Here is a 15443-nt window from a genome sequence, read left to right as displayed (position 1 = left end):
TGCCTTTCTGCCCTGATGCCAAAAAGTTTGGGGATTGCTGCTGTATACATTTCAAATGAAAATTTGTTGGTACAAAGTAGAGCAAAGTATTACATAAAGTCAACAATAAACCTTAAACCAGAGTGACACTAAGAGTGTGCTATGGTAGAGAATATATTCCTGGAGCATGATAATTCTTTCATAAACAGGGCTTAAGAAAATATTATACATAAAGTAAAATGTCAGCATAAAAATGGGTGTTGGAGATGCTTTCCCTTGCAGAATAGCTGAGGACTTTTTATATGGGTTTCAATCTTTCATTTATTTAACTGACTTTATTGTGTATTGGTTTTGGACTTGAGAGTATTGGAATAAGTGCAGATGGAATATGTTTTTACAGTAGGGAAGTAATTAGGTTGGGTGTGGGAACATTGTCAGGAGAATTCTTGGAGCGACATGAGTGTATCAGCAAATTCTTTGTCTTAGCTTTTCTTTTACAAGAAATATGCAAGCTGTTATTTGTGGCCAACATAATTATCTGAAGGAATTTACTGATATAAAAATACATCTAGGGGAAGAATGAGTCCAGTATATACCTGCTATGAACAAAAAAGAGAATATTTAATGTGTAGTTTAGTAAAGGGAAAAAGGGAATAATAATGAACTGTTAATGTTATCTTTTTGTAAGTTAATAATTTTCATTAGATTTTCTACAATATTTTAATATGTTTTTTGCAAATTCAAGGAGATATTTACTGAAGTAATTATTTAAATAGGATCTTGTTAACTTTAAAATACTTTTATGTTATCATTAAGTAAATTGTATATATGTACTTTGAAACATCAAATAAATTTCATTTACATTATGAAGATATACAGCATTAAAATAATTTCTTTAAAACTGATGCTTCAATATTAGTTGTGTAGTCTAGGACTGCAGATCTTTCTTCACTAATTTTAAATCACATTGCAGTGCTTCCTATGGTCACCTGATTTGTGATAATTTTTCCCCAATAATTCATCCAAATATATGAAAGTATTTGTTGTGATTGCCAAAGTATGAATGGGGCTCTTCAGAGTGATTTGCTTTTAATTAGAAGCTCTCTCCTTTAACTTGTTATTCGAGTAGCTATTGGCTGAGACATTATTGATGTATGATCTCATAATCATGCCCTGCTAGGAAAACTATCATTATAGTGTGTTCCATTTAAACTCTTTATCATAGTTATCAGGTAAACCTATAAGAAAACCTACCTTTACAGTAAACTGAGCATATCTAGCCGTAATATTTTAATATTATTATATATGGCTTATTATAAGGAAAAAATTATTCCTGAAATATATTGACAAAATGTCTATTATAACTAGTCTTCTTACTAAGAAATAGAGGTTCATCCAGTATCATTTTGCATTGTGCTTGGTCCTGTTATGTAAGACTCTGTGGGTGAAGGAAAGGGGGTTACTGCAATTTATATTTTTTTGTTTCTTAGTAACCCCAGTTCTTACTATATATTCGTTGTTTTGACAAAATCAGGTGGCTTTGTCTAGAAGAGATATATCTTCTGCTTTTCCATATTGCACATTGTTTTCATTTATACCGCAACTCAAATTAACTTGATAATATCTCTAAAATGTTAAAATGTAATGTTAAAGTACTAGATGAAGATGTAGGGGAGCAAAGTCCAAATCTTTTCTCACTCATCCACAGTCATGTGAAAAAGTAAGTGCATCCGATATAAAGAGTCTTTTCCTTTTTAAAAAAGAGGAATAGATAGATATAATATCTATAATAATATGTTGTTTTCATTTTAACAGTATAAAACTGATGTGATTGAACAAAAAAACAACAACCCCAAAAGATTGCTTTCAGTCATTTATTCAACAAAAAATTAACAGATATGCCATTTCCTTCTGTGGAAAAAGTAAATCTACCTTTAGCTTTAATTCTTGGTATTGCCTCCTTTAGCAGATATAATATCATATAGGCATTATTTTTTAATTGTCTACCAATCTTTGACACTGGTTGAAAGAATATTTTCATCCTTACACAATATTATTTTTAGATGTGTGATGTTTTAGGGATTTCTTGCACAGACAGCCTATGTCAAATCACCCCATACCTCTTGATGGGATTTATATATAGGCTTTGATTTGACCATTTCAAAACCCTTCATTTTTTCCCCCAGCTGTATCTTGGTGGGTTTACTAAAATGTTGCAAGCTACTTTTACTTCAATCTTCTCACTTTATACTCCAAATCAATTAAGAATTCATAGTGGTTTATGTGAGGGCGAGCTGCCCAAGCCTTAATGCAGCAAAGCAGCCCCAAATCTTAACATTTCCATCACCATGATTTGCAGTTAGTATCAAGTTCTTTGATGAAATTCTGTCTTTATTTGTTGCCAGTTTTTCTGGTACTATAGCCAAATAACCCTATCTTTGCTATGTCTGTCCAGAGCACAATGTTCCAGAACTCCTATCTTTGCCTAGGAGTACATGAGCAAATGTTAGTCTTACCCTGATGTTCTTTCTGGACAATAAAAGTTTATTATTGGTACTGCCTTGGAAATCTAATTTGTTCAGCTTTTTTTCTAATGGCAGGCTCATGTACTTTGCCATCAATAGTGGCAAATGCTACATGTAGGTGATGTGATGAAATTCTGGTGTTCTTAGTGATTTCTTTCAGCATTTTACATTCCATTCTGAACTTGTTGTGTTGGTCTGGCCTGGGCAGGTTGATAGTTGTTTGAAATCGCCTCAACTTATAAATGATCTTCTGGACAGTGGTATGGTTGATGTCCAATTGTTTGCTGATCTTTTTAAATCCCTTCCAAGACCTATAGGCATCTGTAACCTTTCTGAAAGTCTTAGAGAGATATTTCGACCTATGAATGGTGATACCACAAAGTTCAACAACAAAGAGCAAATCAAAGCAACTGTCTGACATTTAAATTAAAGAGCTTCCTCCCAGATTGTCTCTAATGATGTTCTAATCATTTATATCTGCTCTGGTACACCTGATTCTAATTTTAGGTATTTGAGACAGTGATGAATGTAGGAGTGTGCTTAACTTTTTCCATATGCATTTATGTTTACATAAATTACACAACGGACTACAAATGGACTACAAAATATAAAAGATGTATGACACTGTTACATTATTAGCATTGTTTAAATGAAAATCAAATGTGGAAATATTTTTTGAAAAAATCAAAAAAAAATCAATGGGGAGTACTTTTTCATATGATGGTAAGGCTACTGAATGACTTGAGGTTATTGTGAGGAAAATGAATAAGGTATTACATATTGCATATCTTCTTGAATTTCCAGAAGAAAGACATAGTATTAATAAATAAATGAAATGTATCTCTGATTAATCAAGTAAATTAGGCTTCTGTTACTGAGCAGAATAGCTGTAATTTACTAGTGTATTTGCTCTTTTTCTCTGTTTTTTGTTTCTTTTAAAACCAGAGGCACTTAAGGCTGGCAATGATCTGTTAAAATCCATAGGGAAAAACAAATAGTTTCTAATTTCTTGACCCTGAAACTTGCTCATAAATATTTTTGGCCATCAATTGATATGCTAAGGAAGTGAATATAGTAACTGATGGTTACAGATAATAAAAGTATAAGTGACAGGTTTCCCTTAACAACATATGGTGACCTTTGTGGAAATATTTATTTATGTGCTTTTATGTGCCTATGTTTCTAATATACAGGTATTCTTCAACTTATGACCACAAATGATCCCCAAATTTCTGTCGTTATTTTAGACAGTTGTTAAGTGAGTTTTGCCCCATTTCGCGACTTTTCTTGTCACATTTGTTAAGTGAATAACTGCAATTGTTAAGTTAGCAACAGGATTATTAAGTGAATCTGGCTTTCCCATTGATGTTGCTTGTCAGAAGGTTACAGAAAGTGATCACATAACCCCAGGACACTGCAATGGTCATCAATATGAGTCAGTTACTAAGCATCTGAATTTTGATCATGTAACCATGAAGCGGTTGCAGTTGGTTGTAAGTGTGAAAAACGATTATCAATCACTTTTTTTCAGTGCCATTGTAATTTTGAATGGTCACTAAAGGAAGTCGAGGACTACCTGTACTTACAAAGCAATTTCATAAAAAGATATGGGAAGAGCAGTTTTAGAATTATTGTATTGCGGTTTGAATATGCTAAATATCATTTTTACAGATATTGTGTATTATTGAAATCACTAAGTGCAGTACTTTAATAGTTCCTAATGGGTGCTTTAAAAACGCATATTTCAAAGATACTTGTAGAATATTACATACACACACACACACACACACACACACACACACACACACACAGTCTCAAGACCTCAACAGTTAATTAATTGGTTGTTTTCAAATTCAAAGGATTAGAACTTAAGCTATGACTTTTTAATAAAATACCCAATAGTTCTGAAAAAAATTAAGAAGCATGTATTTCTTGTCGAAACATATCCTCTCTCAAGTTTACCGTCTCAATGCAATTATTAGCTGTGTTGCTCTTATTCTAAGGTTTATGATTTGCACTATAATATTTAAACATTAAACTGTCATGAGGGGATCTTGGTGTTGTCTGAGCTTGGTTGTTTTCTTACAAACATTTCTTTACCCAAATTAGGTAACTTCATCTAGTGCTAGTGTTTAGCTGTCACATTATGAATTTGTAAGAAATCTTATGCCTTATATAAAATCTGTTAATCTCTAAAAGCTGGTACCAGACTGTTTCTTTTGATTAGCATAGAGTAGCACAGCTCTCCTTCTACAATGCCTTTAAAAGAATAGCTGACTCTTGGCAACCAGCTGTACTGAAAGCAAGATTAGGTTACAGAAATTTCAGCAACTGGATTACTTTCAGTTTGAAATCCAATTATCTTTCAGCTTCTTATGTCAGAGATTTCTTCAATTTCTTTCTCATGCTCTTTCTCTGAACTTACAAACTGGCTGTCCCTTTATAAGGCAATTGAAGAAAGGGCAAATGTCTTTAACATTATTCTATTTTTGTAATTCCAGAGCTAAAAGAATAGATGGAGTTTTAGTTCATACTATAGGCTCTCTGTCACCAAAATTCCAGAAAATTTAGCCAAGGGGATGATTTTTAAATCAGTTTTACTCCTGCCCATGGAGGAAAAATATTTTCTTCTTCTCAATGGAGAGAATAAATGAAGATAATTTCAGTTTAATTAGACCCTATGAGAAGTTCAGCAAATTAAAGTGTAGAAGAAAGATAAATTGATTTAACATCACAATTTTTTTTTTGCACATATAATTATGCTTTTTTTCTTATTTTTATACATTTTTTCTTGGCCTTTTGGATATCTACTTACTTAATAAGAACAAGGAATGAATTTGAATTCTTTTTTTTTCATAACCTACCATTTAGGAAATAGTTCAGCAAAAGGATATGGGTTGTTCTTTGCTGATATCTCTGCTAAAAATGGGAAGAATCGGGTGTTGTAAGATTAAGCACAATGGCTGAAGTAGTCAAAATTTGTCTGGTTTTATTCTGAGCTCAAGACAAAAAGTGCAGGAGATGACCAGACTGAATCTGAGGGAGGAGTCAAACGTGTCATTAGTCTTAAGTCTCTTCACACTTCAAAATATCTAACTCTAGCCCACCTTAAATTCCATTGACTCTTATCTCCTGCCAATTTGCTTTTGACCATTAGTTCAGGTTATTGTAGAGAGTTTAAACTTGCAATAAACCTTTATATTCATTTGAACTGTCTGTGTTTCCCTATGCTTGACAAGTATGCCCTATTTTGTGCTTATCCTTGCTATGTTCTGGGAAATAGCATTTTATTTTCAAGAACTTCTGAATGCTGTTGACTGAAATGAATCATAATCTGTCTTTAGAAGTAAAACATAATTTTAGAACTAAAAACACCATCAGAGAACTAAATGGGCATTCTGTTGGTTCAGTTGAACCTGCCAGCTACTTTTAATTATATAGGTGGGTTAATTCACTAATGGAACTGATGTGCATGAACCCTTAAGTCAGAGAATGATGTATGGGTATATGTTTGTGTTTGTAGGTATCTGAAATTGCTATTGATCTGCATGCTCTAGTCATCAAAATTAAGAAGCACGATGAAAAAGATCGGACTAAAATTAAATATAAAGATCAAACTAGTGACAACTTATTCATCCTTAACTTTAACAATGCAAATACGGAGATAACTTCTGCCTTTTAGGATCCATTATCAACAATAAAGAAACCAGTAATCAAGAAATATATTACAAACCAGAAGTGTGTAGGGTGACAGTGAAGGCCTTGGAAAAAAATATTCTGATACTGGACAGGTCAATATCTACAAAGATCAGTATTGTGCAGGAACTATTTTTCCCCTGACACAATAGGAAAGTGAAAATTGGACATTGAAGAAACAGAATAAAAAGAGTAGTAATGTTTCCAAAGTTTAGTGTTGGGCAAAATTCTTGAGAATATTATAGACTGCTAAGAAAACAAATTGATTCAGAGTTCTCATCTGAGGTACAAATGATCCGGCTCAAATATGGATATATTATGAAAATACCCAGCTCCCTTGAGGAATCTATGGTGTTGGGAAAGGTGAAAGGAAAGAGGAAAAAGATGACAATAACAACAAAGTGGCAACGGATCCACCATTGGAAGTCTTAAGTGACTGCTGAGAGTTATTACCAGTATGATAATGTGTGTATCTGTGTGTGTGTGTGTGTATGAGAGAGAGAGAGAGAGAGAGAGAGAGAGAGAGAGAGAGAGAGTGGGAGAGAGAGAGAATCATTAGCTGTAAGGAGGCTTTCCTTTAAAGAATCAAATTTATAGAGAGAAATGGAACACTGAAATATTTTTTTCCAGCTGATGATGATACGTGGATAGAACTTTTTTTTGGAAAAGATAATAATATGTAGCCTGTTTACATTAGTATTGATATACTAAGGTAACCAACACTAATAGAACTCTGTATTTAGACACATTTGAATTTATTTTTTTTTGAAAACTCAGTTATCTAAGAATTCATATGTGAAGTTATTTATTAGACCTAAATCTATGGAGCTGTAACCATTACAGGTAGTCCTTGACTTAATCACGGTCATGAGTTGTAAAGTAATGGTCATAAAATGGGTCAGTTACATGACAGACAATTTTACAACCTTTTTTGTGGTGGTCATTATGTGAATACCACAGTCATTTGGTAACTGCCAGTTTTTAGCATTTTTAGCATTTTTTTAGCATTTTACCATCGTAAAATGTAGTCATGTGACTGGGATATTGCAAATGGCCATAAATGTAGCCTGGTTGCCAAGTGTCTGAAGTTCAGTCATGTGACTCTCAGAACTTCAAAGGTAGCTCCTACATAGCCTCTGGTAGATCCACTGTAACTTCAAGTGATTGCTAAACAACCAGTTGCAAGTCAACTATCTGGTATATACTGACTTATTTATTTCTAATGGTATCCATTCTACTTCTAACTTCTAAAAATTTAAATTGGAGTGGAAATTTAAATTAGAGTGGAAAGGATCGCAATGGCATATTAAAAATAAATGTGAGCCACCAAAAATAACTTGCACACTAATTAGCTATTCACCAGGTAGCAGTAATGAATGGTGGCAATAAGATAGGGAAGCCTGAAGTCACTTGGTATAAATTTGAGATTCTGTAAAACATTCTTTTTAAAGTGGTATTTTTTTTAGATTGAAGGTTCAGTGTACTTTCTCATAATTTTTTTGTTAAATGTATATAGGCAGTTATGGATATGATAGCCTAGAATTATAAATGGGAGACAGTGGAGCTGCATTTGAATATGCTGTCTGTAAATTTTAGCACACCACAATCTTATATTGTACTGGATAATGAAAAGCGGATTTCTGTCTATTTTACTAGTGTTTTAATGACTTAATGAGAAATAAAATTGCTACTATTATTGCCAAATAATAGCTTGCTTTAAAATTGCAAATAGTTTATCAAAGAAAAATGTAGTGCACAAGAAGTATATTCAACTTTAATTCTTCATACATTTAAATACAGATGTATTATTAGCTGCACATTTGAGCAGAACACCATTATTTTATGAGCTGAGAGATTTGCTGTTCAGTGATAACCACTCTCCAAAAAGTAGAAGGTAATGGGACGATAGTTAAATTTTTAATTTTCACGCACAGAGTATACAGAGTGTGTGAATACTTTCTAAATATGTAATCATTATCTCTTTCTATTACATGAAAAATAGCAAAAACTATTTTCAAGAAACCATTTAAAATTGCATATAGCTCTGAAGCTTCAAACTATGCACTACATGTTCTACACTATATGTTCTACAGTCAAAAGGGGATGGTAAAAATAAGGGAATTATAGAAAATCACAGGTCCACTTCCACATCCGAGAACTCCGCATGCAAGTGGGATAAAGTCAAACTTGTGTATTTTAAAGCAGTTTTAGTTGTTCCAGATTTGTTGAAACTTGGACAACTTTCATATTAAATTGTCACTTTGCTTCAAAAATTGCTTGTATGTGAGGTCAAATTTGTATGTATGGTATGTCCCATCTCCAGCAATAACTTTCAAGGATGGATGGAATTTTATTTATTTATTTTATTTGTTTGTCATGCGTGTATGGGAAAGCAAGTATAAGTATGAACCTAACAATAAACATATAAGTATAAACAGGTATAAGTATATACATGATAAATGAGTACAAATAAATGGGAATAGTAGGACAGGGATGGTAGGCATGCTGGTGCGCTTATGCACTCCCCCTTACAGACCTCTTAGGAATGGAGTGAGGTCCATGGTAGACAGTTTAAGGTTAAATTTTTGGGGGTTTGATGATGTAACAATAAGAGTCAGGTAGTGAGTTCCAGGCATTGACCACTCTGTTGCTGAAGTCGTATTTTCTGCAATCAAGTTTGGAGCGGTTTACTTTAAATTTGTATCTATTGTTTGCCCATGTATTATTGTGGTTGAAGCTGAAGTAGTCGTTTACAGGTAGGATGTTGTAGCAGACAACAGCATTCTAAGTTGTCTAGGTCCAATATTTCAAGCCTGGTGGCATAAGATATTCTATTGCGAGGGGAGGAGTTAAGTACTCTTCTCGTGAAATACCTCTGGACTTGCTCAATTGTATTAATGTCTATTATACAGTGTGGATTCCAGGTAGATGAGCTGTATTCGAGAGTTGGTCTGGCGAAGGTTTTGCATGCCCTGGTTTGCAGTTCAATGTTACCAGAGAAGAAGCTTCACAAAATTAGGTTAACAACTCTTAATGCCTCTTTGGCAAAGCTGTTATAGTGAGCTCTGGGGCTTAGATCTTTTGAAATGAGTACTCCTAGGTCCTTGACAGGATGAAGGGGGTCTATGAGGTCGTATCTGCCCAGTTTGTATTTGGTGTTCTGATTTTTGTTGCGAATGGGTAAGACAGAGCATTTCTTGGTTGAGATTCGAAGATGCCAATTGTTCAACCATTCTGATACATAGTCAAGGTTGCTTTGTAGGGTTAGCAGTATTGACAGTGGTGTTAAATAGAAGGTGGTAGTCAGAACAGACCTGAATAGCATGTAGAAGGGGTTTTTTTGGTAGATAATTTTATTTCAAAAAATAACTGATACAGCATCTAATCAGTGGTAAAGAAAAGTAAGTGTTGAGGGAGTTTAAAAAATGAAACATAAAATCAGCATGGACTCTGCTTAAATAAAGGCACAGGAAATCCTGTTTTAATAGTAATTTAGTAATATAAGGGACAGTTAATAAATAATGCTATCATCAGCACACATAGCTTCACTACCTTTCACATCATCCTTTTAAACAATCCATTTCTGGATGCAGATGGTCATTTGGTAGTACTTAAGTAGTACTCATTGCATCTCACATTATAGGTCACAATTTTTCATATTGCCCATATTTTGGGTGGCAGTTAGAAGATTCAGATGACAGCTAAAAGAGAAATTCTGCAATCAGTGCATCTGGCTTCTTGGCAGATTCCTCAAGCACTTCTCTTAATGTGTTTGGATTTGCCCACGAGGCGCTTATGTGGTTGAACCACAGATGGGATGTTTGCACAAAGTGAGTATCCCAAAGGATTATTTCCCACTCCCCATTTCATTAATTCTTGACCCCACATTCTTTCTTCAGTAGATAAGATTCTTTATGAGTTTCATACAGTCTCTCTTGAGATATTTCATATAACAGCCAACAGGCTTCTATATATTTTAAGTATGCACCCAACATTACTATAATCAGATTTTACAATATAATGGATGTATTTCAGTATTCATGCTGTATTTTTGCGGAAAAGTATCGAAAGTGACTAAATGTAAGGTCAATTCCCAAAGAACAGTAACTGTACCCAGCTTTTTCAGCAGAAATGGATTTGCCTTTCTGTAATCAGTTCTCTACCTTAGATTTTCAAAGATGAAATCTGGATTTGGTTAGAAGTGAAAGTGAGTATGGTGGTCTCAGTCCAGTCCTTAGAGGTTTCATGTCTGCTGCTCAAAAGAGGCCCAGAACTAGAATAATGAGGTTGTTGCAGGTCACAATTAAGTTATAAGCTAGAAGAGGTATATTAGAAAGTGCACGCATCAATAATGGAATCTGGATAGATGGAGAAGGGGGCTTAGCTGACTGTATTCACATTTACAATACTGACAAAGGCAGGGAGCCAAAAAGTATGCATTCTGAGGTATTTTTTCCTGAGATGTTGGAACTGCTATTTCTTTTGCCTCTACATTTAGAATTCTGTTAGATCAATATAACAGAGCTGAAGTTTATCATTTACAAGATACTGATAAAAATAAAGTGTCACTTTATTTAGTGACTGTTTGAAGTTACAGCGGCACTGAAAAAAAGTGGCTTATGACTGTTTTTCACACTTACAACCATTGCAGCATCTCCATGGCCATGTGACCAAAATTTAGATGCTTGGCAACGGATTCATATTTATGATGGTTGCAGTGTCCCAGGGCCATGTGGGAAGCCAGATTCACTTAACAACCATGTTGCTAACTTAACTGCAGTGATTCACTCAACAACTATGGCAAGAAAAGTCATAAAATGGGGCAAAACTCACTTCACTATCTCATTAAATCACTATCTTTCCACTCATTGGAGCTATATGCCTTGCCATTCTTACCCTTTACTTCAAAACAGAGAACACCGTTTTCTTATATTCAGTCAAATTATTAGTCCACCCACTCACTGCTAATTATATTGATTGGCAACAAATATCTATTTTTTTAGACAGGAATAATAGTTGTACTTGAGAATGCCAGGAATGAAACCTGAGAATGGAGGAGCAGCTGGAATGGTATTATAAATATATTATACATAAATATAAATGTTATCGCTTATAAAAGCCCACTGTAGCATTCTTACATCATAAAGCAAGGCTTTGAAAAAAATAATTTTAAAAAGTGGTCATAGAAAATGTATAAATATGAGATGGGATACGAATTCTGTTTCCTTCTGAGACAAACATTCATAGTATATTTTTGTTACAAATGTGTAGTCTCCACATTTTGCTATGCAATGAAACCATAAGCTTAGTTTTGCTGTCTGACTCAGCCACCTATTTCCAAGATGCATGATTTCTTTAAAAAGTTACCGTCTTTCCCATTATATAAATTATTAGTTATCGTTATTATGACAAACTGTAGGAAGTTTTCATTTGCAAGAATTTTCCACTATTCCAGAATATACTTGGTGTTTAATTTCCACTACATGAATTTTCTACCCTCAGCAAATACTTTTGGAAAGTAGTAAATTTTAGTTAATTGTCATTTTCTCGAAGTAGCGTGCCAGTTTTTGGAGATAAGCTTTCATAATACTGCCGCCTTTTGCTATTCATGTCACTGTTTCACTGAGATATAAGTTCCATATCTTAGTTACTGTTCCAGAAATACATGGAGAGTTGTATGAAAGCCCTTACATTAATTAGCTATTAAATGCCAATTACAGATTATTTTTACAAAAATACTATATTAAAATTATATCCCAATATTGTCCCTGTTGTTTCAGGAGAGGAATATTTCCTATTGATATTATTATTCTTTTTTGAAAAAATGTAATTTTTCTCAGGTCTTTGTTCAACTCCCCTGGAATAATTCAAAATATCTATATTACTACATACACATACATACCTCATTTACATTCTGAGTGAAATCAGCCATGACAGTTACTACCTGTAATTTCCACTTTTAATTGAAGATGGACTTCAGTTAAATCACAGCATGCATAATTGCAGGCTGCTATCCAAAAGGCATTTGAAGTTTCTTGAACAAAACTTTTAGATGCCCCCCTCTCTATCCCCCCCATCCATAGAAGAATATGATTCAAGTGGAATGCTTCTAATCTCTTGTCTTCTCCTTTTCTACCAGTTTCTCTCTCAAGGATAATGATGATGATAATAATGAGGCTAATTACAGACTAGTGCTTGTTTTCATATGTAAAGTTTTCAGGAAATGTTCATTTTCAATTTTTACTTTAAAGTATGTCTAGCTCAGAGGAGTCTCTGTACTTTTATGATGGAAATAATATATTGATAGTATTTCTTTTTCTTTCCTTTTTATTTGTCCTTTAATAGATCTATGGAAATGCAGGATCTAGCAAGTCCTCATAATCTTGTGGGAAGCAATGAAGCACCAGGTAGTTCTAAACTGGACAAATCTAATCTTAGCACCACATCTGTTACAACAAATGGAACAGGCGGTGAGTGAAAATCTACCTCTTTCAGTTTAAATCCAGAAAATACTGTAGCATTTTACAAGATGTAACTGCTTTATGGGGAACAATAATCAGATTCTTTTAAAAGCTGAAAAATTTAGATAAGTATACATTATATTTTTTATTTTAAAAATCCATTAAATATGAGGCAGTAAGCACTATATAAATATATTTTGTTTGTTTACTGAATAGTGCCTTATTTTATAATTTTAAAATACATTCTATGGTCTTCTGAATACCCTAGCTATTGCAGATAGCAATATTGCAGATATTGCTTTTCTTCCCTTTCATTTCCAGTATGACACTAATAACTTTCATATTGTTCGTATTGAACATTGCGCCTGTTTTCATATTGTTTGTATTGTAATCTCATTATCCTTTTCCAAATTTGCTACTTCACGACAAATAGGTGAAATTTTTTTGTATACATTCATTGTTTCAAACCCTATGCCCAGCTTCTTCTTAACTATTTTTCCCCTGCTGCTGACTGGGTACACCTGACCTTACATGGGGCAACTGCTGGCTACACCAGTCCTTCTTCCTGAGGCTGCTGCTGCTGTTCTCCACATAACATGTCCCATTTTCAACAATGCTTGGGAAGACCTTAGAAGTTCTGAAGTAGAGACCCAGCCATGATATTGGGTGGCTGAAATTGCGGAAGTCTCTGGACCTTTACTTCAGCTTTAGCACTGCCACTGAGGAGTGCTGCTCAGCCAAAAAGGCAAGATTAGGGTTTTGATAGCTGGCTGAGAGGAGGTCAAGAGGAAGCTGAGGAAGCAGCCTCCCACCTTAACGTCACGTGAAGTTTTGCCTGAGGACCGTATGGCTTAGTGATGGAAATTCCAGTCCTAATTTCTGTCATAATTCGAAGACTACTTATACTAGAAATATTGAATTTTACGTGGAAGTATCAATTTATTTTATATATCCACTTCCAACAATATGAGTCAAAGAAAACGGTGACCCCTGAAAACATACTATAGTAGACTCAGACCATTTTTCATGGTATCTAAAAACATACTACTGAAAATAAGTGATTATTTTAACTTGTATAGTTCTATCTGTCTGTATGTGAACATACAGTATAGCCCAATGTTAAGGCAGTGTGTGGTTCGTTTTTTTTTTATCCTGAAAAATATTTATTTACATTAAGGAGATATTCAGAAAATGAAGCACTGTACACCATTTCAATTCTCAGGAGACAACATGACTGTTTTAAACACTGCAGATTGGTTGTTGAGTTGCAGCACTCCTTCTTCTGCAACAAGTATGAGCAATCCTAGCATAAAGCATGTGTGTGGTTGGATTGATGATTTATTGTGTTGAGCATCTGACAATTTGCTTTATTGTTTTTGCTTCATAGCTGCATCCCCTTCTTTTTCTATAAATCTTTCTATAAATTTTGAACAAGGAAGTTGTAAATTTGGTGGAACAGATTTCCTGCTATATTTTACACCAGTATATATAATATAAAAATAAATTAAACAAAAAGAAGCAAACACAGGTTCAGCTTCTGGTAGGAAAAAAACATTGTGCGTGGAAGAGAATGGACCTGTGTACTACACACAAATCATTATAATATTAATAACATTAATAATATACTGCTAACTACTGGTATCAAAGGTATTTGGAGAAATTTTATAAATGTAATTAAGAGCAGCTGAGAATTTTTGAAATCACCAGGACTGGGAATGTTCTATCTTTAGTTCTGAATGGAGATATAATTCCCCTTCAGAAGAAGAATTTTCTTTATCTCACAGCCAATTATTGTGCTAGGAGCACCTTATATATAAACTGCTGCAATACATGAACCTGCCCCTGAAAACAATTTGGAAGCTTCACCAGGTCCAGAATACAATACCCAGAATTATAGATATGCCATATCATGTCCATGTAACACCTTTGGTTCATACAATAGTTACCAGTAGATTTCTAGTTGCAATTCGAGGTTCTTTTGATTAGCTATAAATAGGGCCTGGTTATCTAAGAGATCTTCTATCTTTTATAGTTTTTGTTCGTAGGTATGATCAGAGTTGGCATGCGCCAGGCTGAGGAAACCTGAGAAATGTGTTTCTCTGTCACAGTGTTCACTCCCTGGACCAAGATTTCTTCCGAGGTCCGTTGTGCCTTCCCCTGACCATGTTTATAAGAGTCTTAAACCTGGGTCTTTCCTCAAGGCTTTGGGCTAGACTAGATGATGGGTACTGTGTGTTATATTATTTTTAGAATGAATGGCCTTTCTTCTTCTGCATGATTGTCATTTTTTATTTTTACCTTTTTTATTAATGATTTTATTGCCACCAGAGCTATCGTGGAATTGGATATCCTTATAAATTGAATAATAAATAAAATAAAATAAATAATGGTCAAATATACCTCATATCTATAGTAAACATAGTTTTAAAATTCCTCAGATTTCCGGAGAAAGGAAAATAATTCTGAGGAAGAAAATTAATTAATTATATTTAGTTAAGCTACAATTTTATTTAATCATGTATTATCTGAGTAAAAGCTGGAAATTAAATTGGTAATTTATATCTAACAATCACTTCCTTGCTCTTCTGGACTGCCTATGAAGTAGAGATTGGAATTGCTGTTAACAACATCATAGTACATTTATATTTATGAACCTAAAATTATTTTTAGTTTACACTATCATTTTGAAAAGCAATCCATAATAAATTATCTGTGATTAAAAGTTATCTTTTTTTTTTTACTAGAGAAAAAGTTTATCTTGGCTCTGACATAAATTGCAGTT

At 33.8% G+C, this 15443-nt stretch overlaps 1 protein-coding gene across 15 annotated transcripts in view; it reads left to right on the top strand.

Moving 5' to 3' along the window:
- The window catches only part of EYA4 (EYA transcriptional coactivator and phosphatase 4), a 106169-nt gene that overhangs the window by 46194 nt on the left and 44532 nt on the right, over positions 1-15443 (top strand). For 8 of the 15 annotated variants that reach the window (XM_087940733.1, XM_026705517.2, XM_087940786.1 and 5 more), the window contains 2 exons: positions 12546-12670; positions 13884-13952. In XM_087940733.1, the coding sequence (XP_087796859.1) occupies positions 12546-12670; positions 13884-13952 (194 nt within the window). Of the gene's footprint in view, positions 1-9907; positions 10031-11251; positions 11271-12545; positions 12671-13883; positions 13953-15443 lie in introns of those variants that run through there. The other 7 variants (XM_087940766.1, XM_026705519.2, XM_087940773.1 and 4 more) reach the window with 3 other exon arrangements.

This window comes from Pseudonaja textilis, chromosome 1 (assembly GCF_049901715.1).
Source record: "Pseudonaja textilis isolate UNSWEBS1 chromosome 1, rPseTex1.2, whole genome shotgun sequence".
NCBI classification, from domain to species: domain Eukaryota; kingdom Metazoa; phylum Chordata; class Lepidosauria; order Squamata; family Elapidae; genus Pseudonaja; species Pseudonaja textilis.
This window is presented reverse-complemented; position numbering and strand designations above follow the sequence as displayed.